This window comes from Diplotaxodon limnothrissa, linkage group LG5 (assembly GCF_057381915.1).
Source record: "Diplotaxodon limnothrissa isolate DT_005_m linkage group LG5, D_limnothrissa_male_GT1.1, whole genome shotgun sequence".
NCBI lineage: Eukaryota > Metazoa > Chordata > Actinopteri > Cichliformes > Cichlidae > Diplotaxodon > Diplotaxodon limnothrissa.
In genome coordinates, this window is record NC_140600.1 from 35,119,762 (window position 1) to 35,146,737 (window position 26,976).

A 26,976-nucleotide genomic window follows, 5' to 3' on the forward strand; every position below is an offset into this window, starting at 1 on the left:
ATTACATTGCTACTAATTGGCTATTACTGTCATCAAGAGGCAATAACTTACTATTTTTATATTCATTCTTTCTTATATTTTTTTGTGTTACCCCAAAATGACTGGGTTAAGGCCATTACACACTGAATGTGTTGCGTAAAAAAGACACATTTTATGGATGCAAACTTGACATGTACAGTAACCTTTTTGTAATGTTTTTGCAAAAATTCATCCTCACTGAAATGACACGATGATGAGCTGGTCTTGATCTCCGTAATGAGAGAAGAAAGAAACACAACTTCTGGGTTCATCCAATTCTCCGCAGAAGGCAGCAGCAGGGAGAATTTCATGGTTTTATCCAGGTGTGGAAGTTGCATCACAGCCGCTCTTGTACATATTTCAGGATGTCAGTGGGGAAGTTTGAACTCTTGTTAGCAGAGTTGGAACTGCTGGAGTTGGAATGAGGAGGTAGAGAAAGCATTATTCAGAGAGCCAAGTGAGCTGGAGTAGTGTTCAGCTGTGTGTTTGGGATAAAATGGTATTTATTTTACTATTACAATGTCATTGCATATTCAGTACAAGTTCATGAGTTGAGCTGCATTGCCAAAAGAAGTGATCTGATTGATAAAATCTATTCATTCGGATCCGAAACGTCGGAAAAATCATGGTGTGTTAAGAATAGGTGAGTCCAAAAAGTATTTTTTTAAACACAAAATATCCACACGGCTTTTACGTACCTGGTATGAAAGGGCTTTTAGAATGGAAAGTGGTACTGTACCATAATTATTACAATTTTTAAACCAGGCTTTGGTGTGTGGTCCTTTATAAACAACCATTATACTTGACTGACTCCTCAGGAATGATGCGTGTAGAAATTTCAGTAATACAGTTTTTAATTAAACATCATATAATTAATCTAACTGCTGCCCCAAGAAGAGTCATTGTTATTTTAGTGGATATTACAAAATATACGTTTGGTGCATCACAAAGGAGCAAGCATGAAGCTTGAGTAATCAAGATGTGAACCATGTACATTGTTTTCATTCCATTAGCGCATATAGGGGGCCAACGGGAGGCCAGCCAAAAGAAAGGACTGGACTTAAAGAAAAATAGGTTGTCTGGCTATGTCTAAAGACATAGCAAGATGTGGTAATGATTATTACATGTGGATAATGGCACACGCTTATGAACAGTCTCCCATCCTATGTTTAATTAAAGACACAAAAGAAGACACAAGAGCATCTTTATACTTCAAAAATACATTTGTTTCTCTTCAAAACTACAGAAATTAGTTCCAACTTGTTCAAAAAAATCTGAATAATGAAGGATGAAAGCTTTCCCTGGTTTATCAAAGCCTTTCTATACTCCCAGGCTGTGGTAGTGACGGCAGACATTACGGCATTTCTCTTCATGTTTACACTGAAACATGTTTGGACATCTGCAGGAGGTTGGAATTACAACATCAGACTCAAACGGGGCTCTTATCTTCGTATCAGCACATTTAGGAAATATCAAAACATCACAGTATCTCAGATCTCACCTGGTCCTACCACCCAGTACTGTTAACACACCCAAAGTCCCTGAAAGTAGCCTGCACTGTTTCGCTCTGGGTGACAGCTCAACCAAACCCAGGTGCCAGTGAAACCTAGCTAAGTTTGTTCTGCGCAGTGACATTACAAAGGGTGAAGAATAATATGCAAGAGATGTGGGTGTCTGCTTTTTCTCTGGCTGCATTTTTGGAGTCATGCATCTTGCAGATAACTGGTGGGGATGTGAATGTGTGATGATTAAAGAGCAGGGTGCTATCTGCTTAGGATGTGTGTGGCTGTGTCAGGAAGGCCAGCTTACTGTATATCTTGTTTTCATTTTTGCCTTTATTATATAGTCACAACTAGAGAAAGGGAAGCACAATACTACAGGAAATGTGGGTAAAGACAGCAGGGGATCACAAAGTAAAGGTCCCATCATAAATCAAATCAATGACTCACTCCTGCTGGCATTTAAGCTCACGTAGTAATCACCGTAGCCTTTCAGCTACACACCCCGTGTCTTGTTTTTTAACCTGAAAAATTAAGCAAAAGGAAGAAGAAGAGGAAGTATGTCTCTCCAAAAGATTAGGGAAAAGGGTTTTAGGCCCGTTCTGTAACACTGCAGCAAGTATACTCTGAATTCCTCGGCCTATCCTGATGGCTAAGCCCAGCAATTCATCTGCTTGTGTGTAGTGACCTCATTCTTTTGGTCACTACACAGAGCTCATGAGCATAGGTGAGTGTTGGAATGCAGAAAGATTAAACCAGAAGCTTTACCTTCTCTCTCCACAGCAGTCTCATACTACACAATACCAACATAGCTGAATACTCTCATTATAGGGAACGACTCTCCTCCAACCAAGAGGAAGCAATCCACCATTTTTCAGCAGAGGACCATGACCTCAGACTTGGAGGAGTTGACTCACACTCAGCTGCAAACAGACCCAGCATGTGCTGAACATCACGTTCTGATAGCCAACAAAAGGAAGGGATCCAGTCCTGAGATTCCCTAAACAGACACCCTGGATCCAGTGGATATGCTTTGATAAAGTCCAGCCCCTTTTCCGAACTTTGATCCCAGAATCATTCCCATTCCAACTGTAGCTACAACTAAATACACTACTTTTGGTTCCTTTGCCGCTGGAGAGGTGCCTTTCCTAAAAATCAAACTGTGCCTTGAGTGGACAGATACTGAACTTAAGTGGTGGGCATATGGAACCCTGTTATTCATTCAGGCTGTGTCCAGCCAAACCCATGGCTAATGGCCCAAACAGCAAATGCTCACCAACCAGAGTTTTACCCATTAAAAATAACATTTAGAAAGTTTAATAGCCATCTAATTTAATTATTTCTTTAAACATTATGTTGTCAAGTGGCGCAAAGGGAAGAAACTATATTTTTTCAATTCGTGGAAGTGTTAAAAAGCCCATGGAGCCTTAAGTAAGCAATTTTTAAAAGGGTTGAAAATACACAGCTGGAAATATGCAGCAGCAAAATTACTGTCTGCTCTCTTTTGCCCACAGAAGTTCTCGCACATTGGGTAACATCTTGGCTGTGCCATGGGTCCACACCTCATTGAGATTTTATGCTACTGAAGCTCTTTGTGTTTTGATTCTCAGCTGGTTTTGTTGTGGCTGTTATTTATCCAGACTTTGTGCAAATTACATACATTTTTGTTGTTTATGTGATATGTTATCACTAGTAAGCAATAAGCAATAACCAAAGCCTATTTCTGTGGAACCTCCTTCTCTCTTGTCTCTTGTATGTGTTCAGTTTTTCTCAACAGAATAAGGGAAAGAAGCGAACAAAGGAGAAAGTAAAAAGCGAATTGCTGTTCAATGCACATTGACTTTTAGCCCTACTGGGGGCGCTGACAGCTTGCAGAGCGACCAAAAACCGCCTCTGTGCTTCTGAGCCACCAGAATACAAAATAACCGGCATGAATGAATCCACTTTAAAGCTCAGAGTGTGAATATATGGTCCACGTGAAAGTGGATGTGATTTTTCGAGCCTATGCATGTGTGTTGAGGTGTAGGACATATGCCTAAGCAAACACACACCACACACACAGCCCACCGCAGTTGATAGCTCCTGCTCGGTGGAAACGTATCAGTTTCAAGATTGAGAAATTATTTGATTATAAAATAGCGTTGACTGTGTGTTCTTCTGCAACTCATGCCAGCTCCTGGATTCATATGCCAGCAGGCCGAGCCCAGCAATTTGTGTGGGAGTCAACGTGTGTGTGTTTTTGTGTGTATCCGCCTGTGTGTTAGAGTCAGGAAATAGAAAAAGGGAGTGAGGCTGAGATTGAAAAATTGCTAATGCATGCATTTACATAAACACCAGAGCTCTATCACTGATGTACGTGTTTGTACGTGTGTGTTTGTGTGCATGTGTTTTTGCGTGTGCATTCCTGAGAGGACTCTGAGTTGATCAAAGCTTCTGACACCCCAGGCAGTGTCCTCCTGAGGGAGCCAGCTGTCAGATCTGGGATCAGAGATCAGCCGCTTCTGTCCTCCCTTCTCTTCACTCTCTGTGGGGTCTGTCACAGCAAGTTAGCACTTCGCCAGAGGCACTAATCAACAATCAGATTAAGCTCTCTTGAAATGATAGCTGGGACGGCTGGCAGCCAGGACGGACATGTCCAAAGGAGCCAAAGGAGTCCTATTGAATCTCAACCTTGAACCTCAGATGCTGGAAAACAAGTTGTGTTAAGCATCCTGAGACAGCGTCTTTTCGGGGTCTAAATGCTTCTTCGGTTTCAAAACACAAACAAACAAAGAAGCACTAACTAGAGCTTACTATTAATTCTTTAAAGTGATTGGTGTATTTGTTCTACCAGGTTTTTCAATCAAGCATAATGGCTGTGATTTCGTGAAAAGAGGATTTACAAAACTGAGAAAGGTAAATTGAACAGTTATCAATAAACTGGCTCTCTTTAAGATGGAATCCAGTGTTCTGGATGAGGTGTTTCTAAAAAAAAACAAAAAAACAGAAGAAAACATGCTGAACTTTTCTAATTTTAGACATACAGAAATGACAAAACTAAATGTCAGTTAGCTTTTGGAGACCAAGTGAAGCATAGAGTACATAAATAATGAATAATAATGAATAATTTCTTGAATAATCAGGCCTTATCTTATCTTAATGACCTTATAGTACCGTATTACTACAATAGAGCTCTTTGCTCTCAGACTGCAGGTTTACTTGTATTTAAAAGCAGAATGGGAGGCAGAGCCTTCAGTTTTCAGGGCCCTCTTCTGTGGAACCATCTTCCAGTTTGGATTCAAGAGGCAGACACCTTGTCTACTGTTAAGATTAGGCTTAAAACTTTCCTTTTTTGATAAAACATAAAGTTAGGGCTGGATTAGGTGACCCTGGATCCTCCTATAGTTACTTTGTAAATGGTAAATGGCCTGTATTTATATAGCGCTTTACTAGTCCCTAAGGACCCCAAAGCGCTTTACAATTGTAATAGGTCTATGCTGCTGTGGAATTCCCATGATGCATTTTTCTTCTTCTCTCACTTTTTTCACTCACTATATCTTTACACAATACTCTACATTGAATGATTAGATATTATTTATCTCTGGATCTCTTCCACAACATGTCTGTTCTTCTTGAAAATGTCTTCATCCACTAAACACAGCAGGTGAGGGTTCAATTATCATCCATATTATCCAATTATCAGGGGCGATCGTAGCTCAAGAGTTGGGAGTTTGTCTTGTAATTGGAAGGTTGCTGGTTCGAGCCCTGGCTTGGACAGTCTCGGTCGTTGTGTCCTTGTTGCCTACTGATGGTGGTCAGAGGGCCCGGTGGCGCCAGTGTCCGGCAGCCTCGCCTCTGTCAGTGCGCCCCAGGGTGGCTGGGGCTACAATGTAGCTTGCCATCACCAGTGTGTGAATGTGTGTGTGAATGGGTGGATGACTGGATGTGTAAAGCGCTTGGGGGTCCTTAGGGACTAGAAAAGCGCTATACAAATACAGGCCATTTACCATCCACTTTCACTAATCAAATACAGGGATGTGGGAGGCTGAGCCTGTCCCTGGTGCTGTCATAAGGTAGAGAGGCTTTACAGTCTGGGCAGGTGAACAATCTATTGAAGGGCTAACACGGGGAGACATTCACACCTTTAGAATTGCCAGTTAAGCTAACATCCAGAATGGAAACATTCTGTGGGAGGAATCCAGGGTACCTGGAGAGAACCCATGCTGGCACAAGGATAACAACAAGGACACACTAAGACCCACTTTAGTGTGTCAGTTTAGCAGATGGACCCAAGGACAATGAGCTCTCACTTCACCAATCTTGCAGCACCAAAACTAATTAATATTGATTATGTGAAATTTGGTATTATTTTAATGTTTTTCTATTTAAAAGCATTAAAGCTGCTGCTAATGGAAGTATTCCCTACTTCCTAAATTTCTCAGAGTAGCTATTTATTCTATTCTTCTAATTTTCAGACTGTGATGTCTAAATCTGGTGCGTCAAATCTTTTTTTATACCGCAACATAACAAATTGGTATTGTTTGAAAGTAACTTTGTTTTTGTTTTACAAAATCCTCATTTTATTTCAACACTGTGTGTGAAAGTTTGAATTTTAAGTTTTTTTTCTGTGTTATGATATGTTTGACTAACTTGGTTGTGCATTTTAAAACTTCTCATATTGTCTGGCTGCTCACATTTCTCCCTTTTGGAGATGTTTTCCAATCTCAGCAATTAACTTAGGGACCACGAAGTTGTTATTAAAGGTACAAAGGCAACAATTCCCCCTCAAATTAAAAAAAAAGAAGAAGAAGAAAACACACACACACAAGCACACATATAAATATCCTTTAATACCCGTTTAGTCCTCCGTGACCTTGAGAATGTGGTGCAAAGACTGTGAGAAACTGTGCGCTGTTGCTTTGAAGACGATGGCTCAGGAAGAAAATGCTTAGGCCGCCTGACAATTGGCACAGAAAACTTAATATAAGCAGGATGATGCATTACAAATCTGCCATATAAAACACTACACCGGTGGTAAAATTGCTTCACCCAATTGCATTGGCCGTTGACTGCATATGTGTGTAATGGTAGGTCGGGAGTGTATGCTGCCCTGTCTGCGTGCCAGGGCTCCGGTCAGCCCACCCATCGCAGATGTGTTGCCAACTCTCACTTGGCAGGCACTTTGAAACCTTTCTTTACCTCTGCAGTGGTCAACACTGTCAACATCTCCATCAGACCACATGTATACGCAGAGCCTCTGAATCAGTGTGACTGGAGCGTCTGTCTATGCATGTGCCTTTTTTAATGATGTGTGCTGCAGGTTTGTGCAAACCGCGTGTGTGTGCGCAGCTGCTGCTGACATGTATTTGTGCCTTTTTTTTCCCCTCAGCTTAAAGGGTCAGTGCACCCAAACTGAAAGAAATGCACCCACGGGAGTTTGACCAGTAGATTGTTTTGATTTTATGTTAAAAACTTTGTGAGTTTGTATCACAAACACAGCATTAACAAATTTATGCTAAAACATTCAGCAGCAGCAGCATCTCTTCCCAGAAATTGTGTTTCCATTACTCCCAATATGCCACAAACCTCACTGTCAACAGTTTTCATTGGGACTATTTCTTTGGGAGAACTTAAATCCAATAAAAACTGTCTACAGTAAAGTCTTTGGAGTAGTAACTGAGCTATTTACACACATCTTTTTTTTTATATTAATTCCAATGCAAACTCACGCTGTCCCTCCAATCATTGTTCACACACATATTTTTTTCTTTTTTAAATTTAGACCAAAAATTTTAGGAAGATTTTTGGGGAAGTGGCTCAAGTTTGGTTGGAGTTATAAATGGAGAGGCGCAGTAATGCTTTGCTCTTCACTGCTAACAAGGCATAAAGCAGAGATTAATCTAGACTGAATCAAAAAATGTGTACTAGGTATACCTCAGTCTCAGCTTCACCACAGCTTTAATGAATAAATACTAGCAGGTGACAGTACTGACCCACACAAACTGACTTTTTTTTCTCCCTAATGTCACATACTGAGATTGCAGTTCCTTGCCTGAACCTATACATTCATTTTTATGCTGTTGTTTAACCGAGTCGTGCTGTGGGATTGTGACCGTAGCAGTAACTTCTTTTCATCCCTGCCCTTTTGCACCTTGCTCTGAAAGCTTCTCAGAGTCTTCGCTCAAGGAAGCTTGAAGCTCAATCCCCCTCCTCCACACACACAAACACACACACGCTGAAACTTTCCCTATATCTGCCCTCCCTTCTTCCATCCCTCTCTCTCTCTTTACTCCCTCCTCTCAGCTCAAAACTATAAGAGCCAGACAGGAGTGCACACACATACAATCCTCCTGCTCACACACACACACCCTCACTGCACATGCTTTGAGTGGAACAGATTCACAGTGCTGCACTGGAGTGAGACAACGGTGTATGATTGAGAGAGAGTTTATTCTCACCCCGCGTCAGCTCAAGGAAACCACCAGTGTGCAGAGGTTCATGAACGGATGACCTCAACAGAGGACCTTTTTTATCAGACCATGGAAGCCAAGAATTGGAGCTAAAAGAAAAGAAGAGTTTTTTTACTTGTTTGTTTGTTTTTTTAAACAAAAAACACCTTTTTGGCTGAAGTGGAAATTAGAGTTTTGTCTGTGGGATTACTGGGAACTTCATTCATGAGCTCTTGTCATGTTGGTATCCTGCATGATTGTTTCTTGTTGACAGGAGCCATCTCTGTGTTTTGGATTTCCCACGGATCACAGTTTATATTCTGAACACAGTGTGTGAATGAAGGGCGCGGGAGCAGGAAACATGTCAAGCGGACGATTCAGTCACCTGTTGAGGGGTGTCTGGTTTCTGTGGCAAGGTGAGTTCAAGCACTGACTTCGGCGTAGTTAATTGGTGTAGATTTTGATTCTTGAAAAATGTTGAAGAGAAATGTTATTTTACAGTAGGCTTAAACTCACAAAGACCACGAGTCATGTAAAATTTACATTTTACACTTCAGCAGGTAATCCGGAGCTACAGATACCCCCTTGTAATCAAATGTTTCACTAGGAAAAGAATAAGAGACAGTAAATGCTTACTCTTGTAAGAACTAGAGCTAGAACTTTAGATTGGAGAACGAACACATGGTCAGACAAAAAAAACAGAGATTAAAGCTGACATCTTCATAATTATAAGGAAGTCATTATGCTATTTGTCACAATTCAAATGAAAGCTCAACATGTGGATCACCACTTTGAAAAATTAAACACAAATTATGCTGATGTTAGACTTATGAATAGCCCGTCTGTGTTCCCCATCTCCCCCTGTGAGCGTCTTCAAAGCGTTTGTGGCCACTGGAGGAGTCTTCAAAAAGGGGCTCAAGCTGGTGCCTTTAAACAATGGCTCCCTAGGAGCAGAGAAGCGTGGCCCTGGAACTAATGTTGCCATTATGTTAATGGTTAGAATAACAGCAGACAGCCATTACTGACCCTACCTCAAGCTGCTGTGCCGAGCTGATGATCTGTCCGCTTGGCCTCGATCATGGAAGCAAAGCATTTTGGCCATCAGGGCTGGTTAGGGTGATGGGTGGCTGGAGGCAGACAGGAGGAGACATCTGTCTGGTGCCAGCCTTACTTTCCCCTCCCTTCAGAACCATCTCCTGCTCAATGCTTCAGTAGTAGACTGGTATCTTTGAGCTTTTCGCTTCTTCCCCACTCAAGTTTGTCAGTGGGAGACCGGCAAGGTTGAGTCGTCAGCTCCACACAGGACAGTTCAAACTGTGCAGAAAGCCGCTTAGAGAAGCTTTAAAGAGGAATTTGTTTGGATTATGTATTTATAACTTTTGGCAGATGTTTTATTATTTCAGATTTGTGCTCCTTTCCTATACTAAGTAACAGCTCAGTTCTAAAAGTTAATCTTTTGAAAAACTTGTCATTTACCCACACTTTGTTGGGAGATTTTCTCCACCTTTGAACGTGTAAAAGGAAAGGTGACCAAGTATAACTGGATTTAAAAAACTCCTTCAGCACACATCCAGCTTGAACTGGATAATAAAATGTCTGATCCAACCCCTAATCATTTTTGTTTAAGCTACATCTTGGCTGTAGCAGGTTCCACCTCTCTCCAAGTACATGAAACAGCCACCAACCAGATCTCCAGAACCATCTCAAGCCAGGCTTTTGAATTAAGATGAAAGAATTAAAATTTCAGTTCCAAAAACATCAACGGACCATCAACTTCCCTGTCCACTATCTAAATCTTAAGTACCTTGGCTGTCCACCAAAAAAAAAAGACCACAATGAATGAAGGTGCTCGTATAACAAAGAATCCTCCTCGTTGTCAGACAGCTCAAAATCCAGCGTTGGGCTTCAATGTGCTGCTGGCTTTCAGAGACTTTTGAAAAACATCGTTGAAGAGTAAGTGGATGTGTTGGCTTGAGGAGACAGCTGTTTTACGCAGTACGACATTATGTGTGTGTGTGTGTGAGTTGTTGCTTTGTGAATAGGAGCCAGAGTTTGCTAACCACAGTGGAACTGGCAGCAGCATCCATTGGGCAAACCCCTGTTGATCCCTTGTCTAAATAAACGAGGCTGTTGGATTAAGCAGCTTACACTGTGATGAAAAGACAACAGTAGTTGTCCTTGTGCTGCCCTGGGGACAGAAGGATACTCCTGGCCTGGAAGGCTGCGATGAGATGCTGGGGTTAAAGCCAAAAGAAGAAACGGGGACCCAGGGTTAGAATAACACACTGGACCTCATGTTCTTAGGAAAACCTCTAAATCAGCCTGACCTTCGTCTGACTTTAGTGACAAGGGTGGAAGGAAAGGAAAGGGATATTCCTGCAAAACAGCCCTGGCTGAGAAAAATCTACTTTGCATGCTGTTGTGCGGAGACAGAGCAGGGCAGCAGTACATTATCTATGCCGTAAAGACTATAATTATAAATTCAGTAATTACAGTTTTGAATGCTAGTGCCTTAACAATGAGGGCATTGACTGTGTACCAAGTTGATCAAGCTTAACATGTGTCAATAAAACTGTCAGAATCTAAATCAATAAAGAAAGGACTAAGTTTAGAAAAGCATACCATACCATCAGCATGCGTTCAGAAGTATTGTCAACATAGATTATTTTTAGTTGCCAAATCAAGGTTTGTGTCAGCCTGCATGAGAGTCCTCTCTCACGCCTTTAAATTTTTTCTTAGACAGCCCAGAATCACACAGCATAAATGTGCTGAAGGGATAATGATAACTTAGGCTGCTTTATAATAAATGTGTTAGCTCATCGAGGGAACAGGAGGTTTGGCTGAAGGGTTAGCTTCTACCAAATGAGAACTGCAGGTCCAGGTAACGCAGAAGATGTTTAATGTGTATTCTGTGTTTTTAGCAACAGGCACTGGGCACCAACATCTTCTATCTGTATTCAGCAGAACGGATTATTGAATAAAGTCCTCAAAGCATTATATGGAGGGATATATGAGTATCAATAGTCATTCACTGGTGTAGAACCAGAAGACAATAAATCCTTTATGGTTTAAAACAAACAGTAAATAGTAAATAGTAAAAAAAAAGAGCACTTTTTTAAAAGAAAAAAGTAGAACAACTGTTGTGCGGCCTGTTGTATTGAAATATTTACACCCCATGTTTGCGTACTCTTACCTTTTTGGATAAGATAAATAAAATTATTGTTTCTGCTGAACAGTGAAAATCTGTTGAAATAGTGGATCTTTTAAGAGTAAAAAGTTATTATGCAGGTGGTTGCATCGTCTAGATTAATTCAATTATTTAGATTAGAAGAGGAGCCGTGAGAAAAAATAAAACCACAAGCAGGAATATCAATCTTCACTGCGCATTGTGCACTATATGTGGATATCCTGCAAAACATTGTGCAGCCAGCACACACCCCTTCATTATCAGGTGCTGCAAGCCAAAACGCTTAGGAATCATTGGCTATTAACACCTATCCAAAATCTGGATGGCAGCTGAGTGAGTCAGGAAGCCTGAAAAAGCAGCTGTGAACTGTGAATAATGTGCAGCAGTCACCTAAATATGTGGAATGATGAGCTTCTGTAGCATTTAATGTTGCTTTTGAGAGAACGTGCACACATGCACCTCACTAATCTTGTCATTCTGGAGCACGAAGATGCCTCACCCCTCCAAACTCCACCCCTTACTGTCATGAACTTCGTTCACTTCATAAACCATTGACAGACAGACGGAGAAAGAGAAAAAAATAAACAAAGACAGATGAAAGAAAGGAGAAATCTGAAATCCATCCAGGACAAATGAGGCGTAAATATCATGGCTTTTTCATCAGGGGGAGAGAAAAGTAATCAGGCGGAGAGGAAGGAGGGCCAGGAGGGCACAGGCACTTCAGGGACAGTTTAGGGAGTTTGATCCACAGCACAAAGAGTGATCAGAGCACAGAAAGAGGGTAAGGATGTAGTTAAAAGAAGAAGAAGAAGAAGAAGAAGAAGTTGGAAGATTTATTTAAAATACTGGGGGGATTGGTCCAACACTGCCTTCATGTCAACACATTATTTGGATATTTTTCCCTCACCTAGGCTGCCTCCATTTTGGCAGCTTTAGTGATTCTCTGTTAAATATTTTCAGAAGTAGCTGTGAAGAAGACACAGACATCTCTCTCCGTGATGGACCAGCTGTGCGGTCAACTTCAACGTCATGCACTTGATTCCCCGCAAGCCCTGAATTAAAAGTGCCAGGATCTGGTTCTTGTTTTTACAGGATAGCTCCAAATAAAGACGTACATAAAGCCTTATTTTTAACGTGGCTCTGTGGACGAGACGTGAGAGAGGAGAGCGAACGCTGCCAGACCGTAATCACAAATGCAAACAAACAAACAGAGGGCAACCCGGAGGTCTCATATAAATGGTAACCCTTCTGCAGTCTACTGTGCATCAATGTGTGCAGTGTGTTTTTTGTGAAAGTGTACGTATGTGCGTGTGTAGGGGGGAACTGAAGGAATATATGAGCTCAAAGACAGGTAGATTACTTTGGCTGGTCATCAGTCAGATGAGGCGAACGCCAGTGTTAGTGGGGATGACAGACTGACCTTCCAGACCACACGCAGCTCACAGGCTGCGGCACTGACCTCTGGTGGAAGAATTGTAAATCTACACGATTTAGAGGAATGATTTTTGCTTGTGGATTCAGCAGTGTTTTGTAAGGCTTGATGGCAATTAAAAGAGCCGGAGTGCATCAAGGGGTAGAGTAGGAAGGTGGCTTTAATCCTGTCATTCCAGAATTTGTCACATTCTTCTCAATAAGGGAACAGCTTTGAAGGCAATTGTTGGATTCATCTATTGGATAATAAAACAAAACGACCTGTTGTTTTTTTTGACACTCCAGAATGTGAAGATTAATATAAGAAATTAGCATAGAGCAGCAAACGTCCCCTAAAGAAGAACTTTTCTCCTGGTCTTGGCTTTAAAATAATTATGAACACAATAAGGATTCTGGATGCTATCCCAGCCATTATAGGGCAAGAGGCAGGGACTAGCACAGAGAGACAGACACCTACTGAAACCTATGGGCACTTTAGAATCATCAGTTAACCTAATCCCACTAATTATATTTCTTTGGACTGTGGGAGGAAACCAGACTACCCAGACAGAACCCAGAACACCCTGCAAAGAGAGGGGTCAGATGGTGGAGCTGAACTCAGGACCTTTTTCCTATGAGGCAACAGTGCTAACCACTGCAGCATGCTGCCTTTCTGCCTTCCCATAAGATGAGCGGAAGAAAATGGGTGAATGTAAATAAAAATGCAGAAACAGTGAGTCGCTGAATGTAGAAACCTGTAAGCTTACTTTTCTGATAAGTGATTTCTCTTTAATGCTTATTAGTATTTTTCTATCAAGTCATAAGGCTGCATGAAACCCACATTGTATGTAGTCAGTAACATATTCTTTCTGGATATTGTTGAATACTGTAAATTCTGATGTCTTTGAGGAAACTAGACTTTGGCTTTAGGAATTATAATGTTCCTGCAGCATTTCTGTAAAAAATGTGACAAAGAAGATTTTTGTCGCGGTTAAAGAAAGAGAAGAGGCTGATTTGGGGGGTTAAGGTGAGGACCTGGAGTTATATTTCAAAGTAATTAACTGTTTAATGAGATTAGAAAAAGAAACACTAAAATAACAGTCTAATGTCATCCAAGAAGTATACAATTATTAAATATTCTGATCAACACAGTAGTGTAAAATTGTTGAAGATTATAGAAAGCATACTATTATGAATACCTTAATGCTGGTAAATCTAGTTCTTTAGCGCATGGTCACTGTACATTACTCTAAATGCTATTACACGTTCTGTAAAGATAATTTCTACCTTTTAAAAGTATTTAATAAATTCAGCTACTTCCACAAGCATCAAATCCATCTTTAAGCTTAAATGTAACTTTCAAGTCTCAGTCTTACATAAAGTTTTACTGGTATATGTAATGAAATCTGTTTTAAAAGATGCACTGACCACTATGCTGTGACAGGCCATATGAGTGGGAAGTTTTAGGGCCCGCTGTGGAAAAATAAATCAGTAGGAACCATTGCAGGGTAAAACTAATGCAATGTGACTGCCTGTGTAGGAAGTGAATCAAGTAAAATAGTCCCCCATCTCCTCCAAATGGAGACTGGGATTGGATATTATCATATGTATTACACCATCACCTCACTTGTGGTTGGAATAGGGCTCTTTTGTAGAAGAATACTTAAAACCCCACGATGAGCAATTTTGTTTTACTAAGCTCTGCTTTTATGAGCACTCTTTTAGTAAATGCAACCATATGCCCAACTGGAAGGAGATCCAAGAGAGGGAAAGGGACTGAATGACAAGTGACCTCAAGAAACACTCTATAGAAATGCTTTGGCAAGAACAGAAAGTCCAATATACCAGTCCAAATGACTCCACATCACAGACTGGGACTCTTGTCTCTGTGTCCATTCATTGTGCTCTATGCGAGTAACCACTTAGGCAACATGTTGCATGGACAGATAACACAAAACAGACCAATTGGATGACTTGTAAGGAGCCGTGGAAATTAATTAATCCTGATTAGTATTTCTGCTCCGGGTTCTCCCAAAGGAGCCCAGCTGGGACTGACTGACCGGGTTTCTTCACCAGCTGCAGTGACAGGGAGCATAAACAAACACATCACCACATAGGGGAAATTGCAAACATGTTTCATTGCCTGTGACAGCAAAAAGAAGAATTAATCTTATCAACATACCGACAGAAAGGAGGAAAAATTTGCTTTGAGTTTGAGTCTGGCTTTGTGGTCGATGGATGTACAGGTCAGACTTTACGGTTGTGTGTTTGTTTATGTGTGTGAGCATCAGCTGGAAGGACGTTGGGAAACGACTGAGCAGCACACATGTCTGCGGCTGTGGTCAGTGTGTGTGGGAAGCATTCCAAGAGCAAAGGGAACAAAAAATATCCTCCATTTGACACTAACAAGGTTAATAAATGCAGATCCGTCAGCCTCCATCTTGGAGCCTTTTAAAGGAAAATCAACATCACACACTTTCCGTTCAAAAGTCCTTGAGCTTCATTTGCTGAGCCATGGGAAAACCGAGTGGTCTGTGGGTCCTCATAGCTGAAACTTGCACAACTTACTCCAAACTCAAATGTAGCCTCGACAGGTGATCTTCTCCCTGAAAAATGTGGTGTAAGCTTACTAAAAGTAGTAAAGGGAGAATGTGACAGTTATGGGAGTAAAAGGAATAATAGAGCAAGTAAAAAGGAAAGGGAGGAAAAACTAGGCGGAATACTTAAAAAGAAACTTAAAGCAAAAGTGCAACAATTTCTAATGTTTTCAGCAAAAGACTGTAGCACTTAAAAAGCACTTTCGTGGATAGAGCCTGATCTGCATGTAGCAGTTTTACAGTTTTACTGTTTACATTCAGTGCTGCCATCTTGGATAGCTAAATCAGGGTATGTTGATCTGTTCCCACTAATATTGCCATTTCCAACTTGAGGGGGTGTCTCACAAAAAATTCCTGACTGGTAAATCAAAATTTCTAACATATTCTAGAATGCGCCACTAGCTAGCAGTCATATACACTCATTGGCCGCTTCATCAGGAACAGCAGCTCGTTAACACAAATATCTAAACAGTTAATCACATGGCAGCAACTCAAGACATTTTGGCATGCAGACATGGTCTGGACATCCTGTTGAAGTTAGAACTGAGCAACAGAAAGGGGAAGAAAAGTGATTTTGAATAGTTGGAGCTATCTCTAACGTTCACAGAGAATGATCCAAAAAAGAGAAAATATCCAGTGAGCGGAGGTTCACTGTGCGAAAATATCTTGTAGGAGTCAAAGGTCAAAGCAGAATGGCCAGACTCCTCCATGCAGACAGAAAGTCAAAAGTAACTCAAATAACTACAGGCTACAACCACGTTTTACAGAGAAGCATCTCTGAACATACAACATGTCAAACTCTGAAGCAGGTGGGCTACACCAGTCAGCTAAGAACAGAAAACTGGAGCTGCGATTCACACAGGCTCACTCAAATTGAAGACTGGAAAAATGCTGCCTGGTGTGATGAGTTTTGACTTCTGCTGGGACATTTGGAAGGCAGGATCTGATCTTGGCATATAACATGAAACGATGGATCTTTCCTGCTTTATATTAGCATTATAAACTGGTGGTACTGGTGTCATGGCGCGGGGACTGTTTTCTCCTCACACCTTGGGCCTCTTGGCACCAATTGATTAAATGCTACAGCCTACCTGAGCATTGTTACAGACCATATCTGTCCCTTCATGACCAGAGCACACCATTCTAATGGCTACTTCCAGCAGAAATCACACACACAGTGTCACAAAGTTAAGGCCATCACAAACTGGTTTGCTGAACATCACAGTGCAGAGTCTCAAGCCAATAGAGCTCCTTTGGGATGTGGTGGAAGAGGCGATTGACATTATGGATGACCAGCTGACATGTCTGTGGCAACTGTGCGATGCTATCATGTCAATATGAACCAAAATCTCTGAGGAATGTGCCCAGAAAATGACAGCATTAGATAGAAGGCTGATACCACACTCTAAGCAAAAACACAGTCATTCTGTCCACATGTGACAATATTCCCCTACCAACACACTTTCACAAGTTCATTGTGTAAAGGTTACATGAAATGGTAAAAGCCTAATGAGGATATTTCAAGTCAACAAATGAAAATGAATGCAACAGAAGATGGAGGCATCTGCGAGAACACATGTAGCTTTGCTTTTTGACATTTCTTTTGGGGGGATTTAAAGCTGAAGCCATAACTTTGACACACGCAAAAGTACGCACATTGCCCAGACAGACCCCAGAGGGCTTCCTCATGTTGCAACCATGAGGGTGCAATCAGAAAATCCTATCGCTTTGGTCTGGTTGGAAACCACACCAGAGCACTCGACCTTGTTGGCAACACACGCATTGAGGTGAAATTGCAGTTAAGATTAATGGCAGACACACTGCAGATGTGCAAATGTCAGATCAATAAAATGCTATAGAGTGAATACGGCGTTCCTTTGGATTAGCTGTCAGTGTTTGGGAAAACTCAAGAACAAGAACATTAATCATCATGAGTGTTTTTCTTAAAATCATATTATCAGCAGATGTGTTTGGCTCAGTTGGCCTGCTGCTGTTGCTGACCCACCCGTTTGCATTATTGCAATTTTTTGAGAAAAACAAAATATAACTATATATACAGTACAAAGACTACACACTCCCACACAAACACTTCCACTCACACCTCCTGTCTCAAAGCAAACTAAAAGCCTGTATGTTGCAGCTGCAGGCTGATTGAAGTGACAAGCCAAAATTTTAGCACTGATACAAAGGTCCTGTTTTACAGCCATGTATGGATAAATAGCAGTCTTTCTCCTCATTACATAGAAAATTCAACAAAAGTACAATCCCAAAAGAGTTTGGACTGAACTGCAGTGAATCTAGCTTGTTTGAAATGTGAATATAACCAATAGGCTCTTAGCATTTCCATTTATTTTCTAATGACGGAGGCTGAGAGTCTTCCCATGCCATGGAGCGAAGCATTTGTGTTGATCAGATGGGATAACTGACACACTGTTTTGATTTTTCTTTCCAGCTCTGTTGGTGGTAGGAACAGGGACAAAACTTTGGGAGGTGCCAACAGGTCCATTTGCATCCTCCTCCAACTTCAGTGAGAGCCTCCAGTGGGAGCCCCACTGTCAGTACCATAACATACAGGACAGAGTGAGAATCACAGCAGATATACCACCACAACTGGATGGTACTTGGGTATCAATAAGGTACAAATTCATATAGAGCAATGATAATGACCCTCCATCTTAAAAACAAAAGCCAAATCAAGACCTGTCCCAAATAATTCAATACTTCAGAGTCATCTCTGTCATACTTAAGAACTTGAAAGCTATCCATAAAAACAATTGCCTATATAATTTTTCTCCTTCTGCATTTAGATGCGAAGTTCGTCCTGGTCCAGAGTTTCTTACCCGCTCCTACACTTTCCATCCCAACCGTCACTTCCAGGCCCTGCAGCACTACTATACCGACAGCAGCTGCGAGGATCCTAGCTACTCCCTGATAGTCAGGGGAAAGATCCGTCTGCGCCAGGCCTCTTGGATCACTCGTGGGGCTACTGAAGCTGAGCATCACCTCAGCAAAGTGGCCATTGTGGTTCATAGCCTTGCAGCCAAACAGAGGTTGGCCTCCAGGCTCCCTTCAACATGCGTAGGTCTCAGCCTGGGTCGAGTGGTGCCAGGGAAGCTCTACGAGCTATACAACACCCGGGCAGGGAGGGGATGTCTGGAAGCACTGGGTTTCTCCATGATGGAGATGGGTTTAGTACGAGTAGAAACGCAATACCACAGCCATGGAAGGAAGGTCCAGGAGCTGTTCTTGGGGGATATCCACACTGACTGGACACAAAGAACTCAGTACAAACCTACTGGGTACCAGCAACCACTGCAGAATGCCATGGTAAGACAGTACGGTGATTTTTTATCAATAAGCACTGAAAGCAGTTTCTGTTCATTTCATTTCATTTATTTATTTATTTCACACTTGGTAGAACAGTTTCCACAGTTAGTTCTTTCAGACAAACCAACCACACTTTCTATCAGTAAAGCACTGCAACCATGTGTGAAAAGGAGCAGGAAGAAGAAAATATTCTTGTTAAACCCTGCCCCCTATCTACAATCCAACTTATATTGCAAGTGGGCACCAAAAATTAAGGAACAAACTAACATTAACATTTATCTCCGGTCCTAAATCAAACCAAACAACAAATTTACAATCAGAACATACCACTCCACATAGTAACAAGGAGAAATGATAAGTAAATAAAATAAATGAGGCAAAAAAAAAAAAATGGATCCTTTGTCAATTAACTCCAATTTCATTCACATTCTTCATATTGAGTTATCGTTTTAGACATGTAACACTTTTTAAAACAATGAAAATTTATACAATTCTTTAAATTATAATGAAGAGAGTTCCACAGTCGTATACCCCTAACCGTTGGACTCATTAATCTTTGTGTAGTCCTAGCTAGCTGATGCTTAAAATAAAATTTCCTTCTGCTGTCTTCTGCCCCCAAACACATTAAAAATACTCTTTGTAACTTAAAAGGCAAAATTATTTTTAGCCTTAAACATAATTAATAGTGTAGGTAGTTTCACTAAATCTCCTAATTTTAATAATTTCGATTTTATAAATAATTTATTTGTATGTTCTCTATATTTAACATTATGAATCATTTGTATCACTTTCTTCTGTAATAAGTTTAGAGGTTTTATAGTATTCTCATATGTATTCCCCCAAACTTCGACACAGTAACTAAAGTACGAGAAAAACAATGAAAAATATAAAATGCGCATTGTTTTGTAGTCTAATAAATCTCTTACATTTCCCAAAATATAAATGTTTTTAACCATCTTCTTTCTAATATATTCAATATGTGATTTCCACGTCAAATTTTCATGTACTATTACACCCAAAAAGCGAAAATCAGTAACTCTTTCAATCAATTCTCCATTAATGGACATAATGACTTCTTCCTCCTTTACACGATTGCCAAATATCATGAATTTCGTTTTTTGTCAGATTCAAAGATAATTTATTTACATCAAACCATTTTTTAAATCTTAACATCTCAGAAATCATAATTTCAACCAAATCTTTCAAATTCTCTCCAGAGCAATAAAAATTTGTGTCATCTGCAAATAGAATAAAATTTAACCTTTTTGATACGTCACAGATATCATTAATATACAAATTAAAACGTTTAGGTCCCAAAATAGAACCTTGAGGAACGCCACATACAATCTTTAATCTTTCAGAGGTATTGCCGAGATAATGTACATATTGCGACCTATTTTCTAAATAACTCGTTAACCAATTCAATGCCACTCCTCTCACACCATAATTATACAATTAAGAAATCAAAAAAGAATGTTGTAATGTGTCAAAAGCTTTTTTTTAAATTAACGAATACCCCAACTGTGTATTTATTATTATGGGTTGCAGATGAAATATCGTCAATGAAAGTCAACAATGCTAATGCCAATGATCTATTTTTAAGAAATCCAAATTGATTTTCATTTATTAGTTGATTTTTTTCAATAAAACTATCAAGTCTTTGCGCAAAAAGTTTTTCAAGCACTTTTGAAAACTGTGTTAAAACTATGCTTATCTCTTGATTTATATAAGGGTATCACTTTTGCCACTTTCATTCGATCAGGAAATACTCCTGATTGTAACAAGAGATTTAAAATATCTCTTATACTACACTATACTTTAATACTTATACAGTCTAAAGTCTTTTTAATTATAACCATGTCTATACCATCACAGTCAGTAGATTTTTTATTATTTTTTTGAAAATATTTTTATTGAAAAAAGAAAACAACAGTACTTGCAGTTACCGAAATACAATCAACCTTTCTTCATTTTCCTAAGTAAATAAACATATATATATATATATATATATATATGAAAAAAAACATATATATATATAAAAACACAATGCCCCCCCCAGTCCCACACAGATCAACACAACCATCAAACATATTAGAGGAATATAACAGTAACAAAAGTAGATTTAAACAGGCAATACCTCTAGACTAGCAAAATAAGAGATAAAGGGTTGCCACTTGTGAAAAAATTTGGCAACGTATATTTAGTTTTTTCAAGTTTTAAAAAAAACATGACACCTTTAAGCCACCGGGAAATAGTAGGATACTTAACAGACTTCCAATGCAACAATATTAGACGTCTCGCTAATAGGGATGTGAAGGCTATAATATCCTTTTGTGTGGAATCAAGTGTAAGTGAGCGAACAGGAATCCCAAATACAGCAATCAGAGGACAAGGATGAAGAGTTACCCCAAGAACAGTTGACATAATAGCAAAATACCCTGTCCAGAAACCTTGTAGCTCAGGACACAGAAAAAACATGTGACTAAGGTGACAAGGAGAACCATGGCATTTATCACATTTATTTTCCACTTCTGGATACAATTCAGAAAGTCTAGACTTAGAGAAATGCACCCTGTGTATGACCTTAAATTGAATAAGTCCAAGACGAGCACAGGAGGTGGAAGATCGTACCCTTGCTATAGCCTGTTCCCAAGACTCTTCATGTATACGAATTCCCAGTTCTCCTTCCCATGTACACTTAAGCTTAACATTAGAGTGGTTACTAAAAGACAGAATAGCATCATAGAGTTTCGAAATGGTTCCTCTGTGATGAGGAACAAATGATAACGTAGTTTCCCACTGCTGTTCTGGAGGTAAAAAAGATTTTTTATTTTTAAAGTTTTCTACAATTGCTATTTTCTTTTATGGTAATATCAGCTAAGAATATAGAATTAACCACTCTACTTTCTCCTTTCCAGACTTCCTCATATTCTGGGTCGTCATTTTTTCTAATTAAATTTGCTAAAGTAGGTCCAACATTTACAAAAAAAGAATTGAATTTGTTCAGTCATCGACAACTTGATTATTCTTAATGAAATAAATAGGCCGATCTGAGGGTGTGTTCTTGTTACCCAATACTTCTTTAAAAATATTCCAAATGCACTTAATATTATTCTTGTTTTCCTGAAAAAGTTTCATATAATAGTCTTTCTTGGCTTTCCTCAATATTAATACCAACTTATTTTTATAAGCAAGACCCTTAGTTATCCAAGGTTTCAAATTCTTATTCTTTTTCCTATACTTAAATGATACCAATAGACAATATTTATCATACGAGGCCAAGTAAGTGTTTAAAAATGCTCCATATGCAACGTTGACCTCATTAACATAAACTTCCTTCCAGTCCACTTCCATGAGATCTTGTCTAAACTTGTTAATTGCCTCGTTGTTTCTTAACCTTCTATGACTCACGAAACCAACTTCTTCCTTTCTTTTCATATTTAAATCAAAAGTACAAAAGACTGGTAAATGATCACTTATATCGTTTATGATGAGGCCACTCATAATATTACTCTCCAAGCTATTAATGAAAATATGATCAATTAGTGTTTCTGATTTATCCGTTATTCTACTCGGCTTTATAATTAAAGGATAAAATCCTTTTCCAAATAATAATTCAAAAAAATCTGACGCAGCCTGTTAATTAAGATAGATCAACACGTTACAGGCTGACAAACTGTTGTTGTTGTTTTTTTCAAACATCTAGGCAGTTTGGGTTTAGACCATATTATACATTTATAAAAAATAGTTTCTTCCAGGCCAAAAAACATTTTTTTAGTCTGGAAAATCTGCTCAATTTAGTCTTGAAGCAAAGCTCTCTGGGGGAAAAGATTAGTCAGTGAGACCATTAGTCAATCAACAGAAAATTTATCAGTCATTTACTGAGAAAAAATGTAAAACAGATTGTTTTCATGCCTGCAAAGCATTGCGGCTCTCAGTGTTGGATGGGGTGTTCGAACCACAAAGGAAGCCACGATATTTGGCAGGTAGCTGAAATGAAAATGTTCCACCGACAACACAGAGGTTGGCTAATGCCTATAACAGCACCTACATTTTCGTTGTTGCTGTTTAATTGTTTTTCAGAGCTTTTCAGCTTTATTCAGTAGCACGATGAATATTAGGAAAGCAGGGAGGGAGACACATTTGCATTTTAAACCAGCACCCTTTCACCATTTGTCACTCAAACTTGCCCCATCCTTCATGAAGCATAACTTCAAGCCTAATTAAAGAGGATTAAATATCAAAGCCAGTAATTCTAAAACGAGAAACGGACAGCATCTATTAAAAAAAAATGCTTGGGGTCAACATCTAACATTCTTTTTTCTTGCAGCATCACATCCACCCCTGCCCTGTATGTGCTCTGGTGTACCGCTCCTCAGACCAGCGCCCCCCTGTGTTGCCCCGCAGCCCTGCAACCTATCTGTCTCTTGGAGGCCGATGGGTTAGCCAGCGCTGTGAAACCCGTCCCAATGTCCTCTTTCTTACCCGAGACTTCACCTTTAATCCCCACCAGCACGCCTGGGAGGGCATCTACCGGCACTATTCTGACTCTGCCTGCTCTCAGCCCACTTTCACCCTGAGAGCCTCAGGCCACTATGCTCAGGGAAACCCCTCCCCCAAAATCTCAGGAGCCTCTGAGTTTGTCTTCAAGGTAACCCAGGTCAGAGCCACAGCTATGGGGGAGCCCACAGCCAAATTGCTAAACAGTACAAAGCCAGGGAAGTGTGGTCGTGCTAGAGGATGGGAGGTCGGAGTAGAGCAGGACTTGACCCCCACAGACGGATGCACCGTGTTGGGTATCAAGCTGCCCCATAAAGAGTATGAGCTCTTCAAGATAGAGCTGGATCACAGGAAACACCCACTGCTGTTTATCGGCGAGAGGCCAACTGACGGGTCCAGTCCTAACCGACCGCTGAGGCGACCCACTTCCTTTCAGGCTCCCATGGTACTTTGCAGTGGGGGAAGCACACAGGCCGCCCGCTCAGGTTTTAACAGCAAGCAAGTACAGTTAGCAGCCAGTGGGACAGAGAGGCTTCCACAGCTGGTCCTGCTGGTGTTTGGATCTGTGCTTTGCGGCTGGCTCTGTGTTTACTAGACATTGTTCGCAAATCAAACCTGTTAAACAGCTGAAGCCAGTGATGGACATTTTTTCCTGGCAGCTGTTTTTCATTTTCCTTCCACATGATGACATGTTCATGACCACATGTGAAATAGGCAAGAAAGACATTTAGAAGATATATGCTGTCTGTAGGTTAACCTAAATGACTCACTTCATCTCCTTTTTCTAACAAATCTGTATAAAAGCCACCAATATATACAAATGCCATCGTTTCAGTATGTAAAACTTCATATATTCTTTTGAAACATGATACCTTTGTATGATAATCAAAATGATGCTCTCAAGTCGCAAACTGATTTCAAATGTGGGTCTTCATTAATATGCAAGCCAGGGCTATTTCAGTTACTTTTCACCAAGATGCAGTACAACTAATGCACTTTGTAAATAATATTTTATCAGCATATTGGTAAGAACAGTTACCATCACTGGTCAAGTTTTAGTGTATTAGTCTTTTTTCTATCAACAGCCAGTCTAAACAAATTAATGAAATTAATATTTATTTTATCCATTTATACTGTGCTTTTTTATAAAAATCTTTTTTTTGTCTAATATTTTAGTTAGTTTTGTCATTTAATATTTCCATGTCTATTAAAAGTTGCTTATCATAATATTTTTGTGAGATTCCTTTTCATCGTTCATATCATCAAGACAAAAGTTATGTGGGGTGCTCTATAAATTCAGTTTATTTTAACTAAACTTGATTTATATTACATTTCTACATTACAGAAATAGTCATCTAAAGGTACTTGATATTGCAAGGTAAAGACCTCATAATATTAGAGAAAGAAATCCAAGAATCCCCAAAGAGCAAGGACAATGGAGCAGTGTGGAAAAAACTCGTGGAACGTGTCCAGAGAGAGGTGTTTTTGTATGTAAGATATCAGACAGCTTCCCAACACTGACAGTGACCACAGATAACTGAGATTTGTGCTCCTTCTTTGTTCGCCCACTGTGCTGCACCTAACTGGATAAAATTTTAACTTAAATTTAGGTAGTATTACAAGAAATGTGTTTCTGACGACATTTGAGGCAGAAAAATGAGGCATGCATTCGCTGAATCTGTCTTCGTTTTAGATCAACAACAGCTATTTTTGGCTGGACAGTGTTTATTTGCATAGAGCAGCCTAGACCTCAGTGTTTTAAGACTTTGTTTGACAGAAAGAGCAGACTAAAGGGAAATGGCATGCAGCAAATGGCTGGTGGGTAGACTCAAATCAGACCGCCTGAGAAAGGACATGAGCCTTCAGTACATGGGCCACATGATTTACTGGGTAGGCAGATATCAACCTGTGAATGTGGAGCAGGCGACTCAACTTGGCACTTACAGAAAGCACTGAATGACTTGTTACATAGAGAATGGACACCTACCAATGCAACCAGGCTCAGGGACCATCTGCCACACCTAAGTAGACTTGCTGCCGAACCTCTGAGATCAGGAATAAGTGTAGCTTTTACTTCAAGCAAACAGTACAGTCAGTTTAGAGTCCTGTACTGGAGAAAGTCTGTTGCAGATTTCATGCTTGTCCATTCGACATTTGTTGAGATAGGTATGCAAGTCTAAAATACAAACCTTATGGTAGTGCTATGTAATGTTAAAATCAGTGTAAGTAGGTTTCTATCCTCAGGGGACAAATCTGAAGACTCACAATCTGTCCAAAAGTTGTTAAAATATGTTAGCATGGACCAAAGTATACGATGGATGAACTGGCGCATGTAAAAAATAAAAGTTTACTTGCAGCATTCCCAAGCTGTTGTTTTATCTCAAGAAGCAAACAGAAAATTCAGGCAAGGATTAACTGAATTTGTTCTCTGGTGTTCATACTGTGGTCTGATTCAAAGCCCACAAAGTGGGTGAGCGTTTGATAGTCATATGGCTCACACATTACTCCGCAAACATTCCAGTGCAGGTCAAACTACTGCAAACACAGAAGGATATCAGATTGGATGCACAGCCTTCAGCCAAGAAAACAGATTTTTCAGCCGCTTTGACATTAAATGAGCCAAGAGGAGCAACAGCAGGAGACAGCAGAGGAATATTTTTTATATATAGCTCCAGATATTCAGTGTTGTGACTGAAGTCAGTGAAGCGCTGGAGATGTCGTCCATTTGTAAAACCCTGACAACTGTGTCTAATGACTTCAAGCACCTCAGCTCAGCATAGTGCAGAATATCATCCAAACTCATCACCAGTGTCTGGACCTTTATCTACTGAACACTTGAATACTCTGCACATGTACACAGGTCTATCAACACCTGCATAACAGTGATAGTGGCGAGGAAGAATTAGGCATATCTGGGACTTACGTTGTGCAAGATTCCTCGCTAATAAGGTTATTAGAAAATAAAGCAGCCTGTACCACCCCTAAATTGCCAGATCGGGTGAAAACAACATATCAAGGGGATGAACTTGTTAGCAAAGGGTTACCCATCAACACACTGGCACAGAGGAACATTGTGCTTTTGGCCACCTAATCTAATGTTAACTATTCTTTGAGTTTTTGGAAGTAAGATTTTCTAACTGCTAGTTTATCTACTTTGTTCAACAGAAAGCCAAGCATTGTGACCATCTTTTATTTGGTGCATTTGTAAAGCTTTTTTAGAGGGTCAATATCTTCACTGAACTTTCCCACATACAAGTAAGTATAAAACAGACCAACATACTAGGCAGTATCAAAGAGGAAGGCTAAGTCATGCACTCCATAAAGCACTAAAAACACAAAACAAAGATAAGCACAAATAAACACAAGCGTAAACCAATAAATGAAGCTGAAAATAAAGCAAGGGCTGCGTAGAGATAAATAAAGGCTACTTTACAAGAGTCAGCCATTAGAGCCAGTATAGAAGTCTTGCACAGCATCAGCATTGCTAACCCTTAAGCGCTTTAAATATAACATAACAGCCAATCAGCTACGCATGAATGCATCATGTGGTTTTGGTGATCCACTACACCCTTTTACACAATATCTGTCAGTCTGTATAATAAGAAATGAGCACCAAACATTATAGAAAGTATTACTCAGCTTCAGCTCGTTCTTCAGCACAGGCTTTCTGCTGTGATCCAGCTTTAAAACTGGGAACTGTTGTTAAGTACATTAAAGGGGTATTTATGAAAAAAATGAAGCCAACGTGGTTATCTCCTGGAATTTATGAAAGAAAGAAAGAAAGAAAGAAAGAAAGAAAGAAAGAAAGAAAGAAAGAAAGAAAGAAAGAAGACGGTCTTTTTTTCCAGAGACTGCATACTGTTCTTATTAACTCCTGCAAGGACGATGATGGCAGCTGCTAGTCCCATGAGGTCATCCTTCAGGCTTGAATGGAGAATATAGGTCTGTAACCTCCCAGAGCCATCACAAAAAAAGACCCAAAAACTGACTGAAAGAAAAAACTGGAAGTA

General features: G+C 40.0%; 1 protein-coding gene across 1 annotated transcript; it reads left to right on the forward strand.

Moving 5' to 3' along the window:
* The first annotated feature begins 8,282 nt into the window (after positions 1-8,282).
* On the forward strand, positions 8,283-23,561 carry apcdd1l (adenomatosis polyposis coli down-regulated 1-like). The gene is made up of 4 exons (XM_085353480.1): positions 8,283-8,361; positions 17,592-17,775; positions 17,947-18,466; positions 22,797-23,561. The coding sequence occupies exons 1-4, from the start codon at positions 8,283-8,285 to the stop codon at positions 23,559-23,561; spliced, it is 1,548 nt and encodes a 515-aa protein (XP_085209606.1).
* The last annotated feature ends 3,415 nt before the right edge of the window (positions 23,562-26,976 follow it).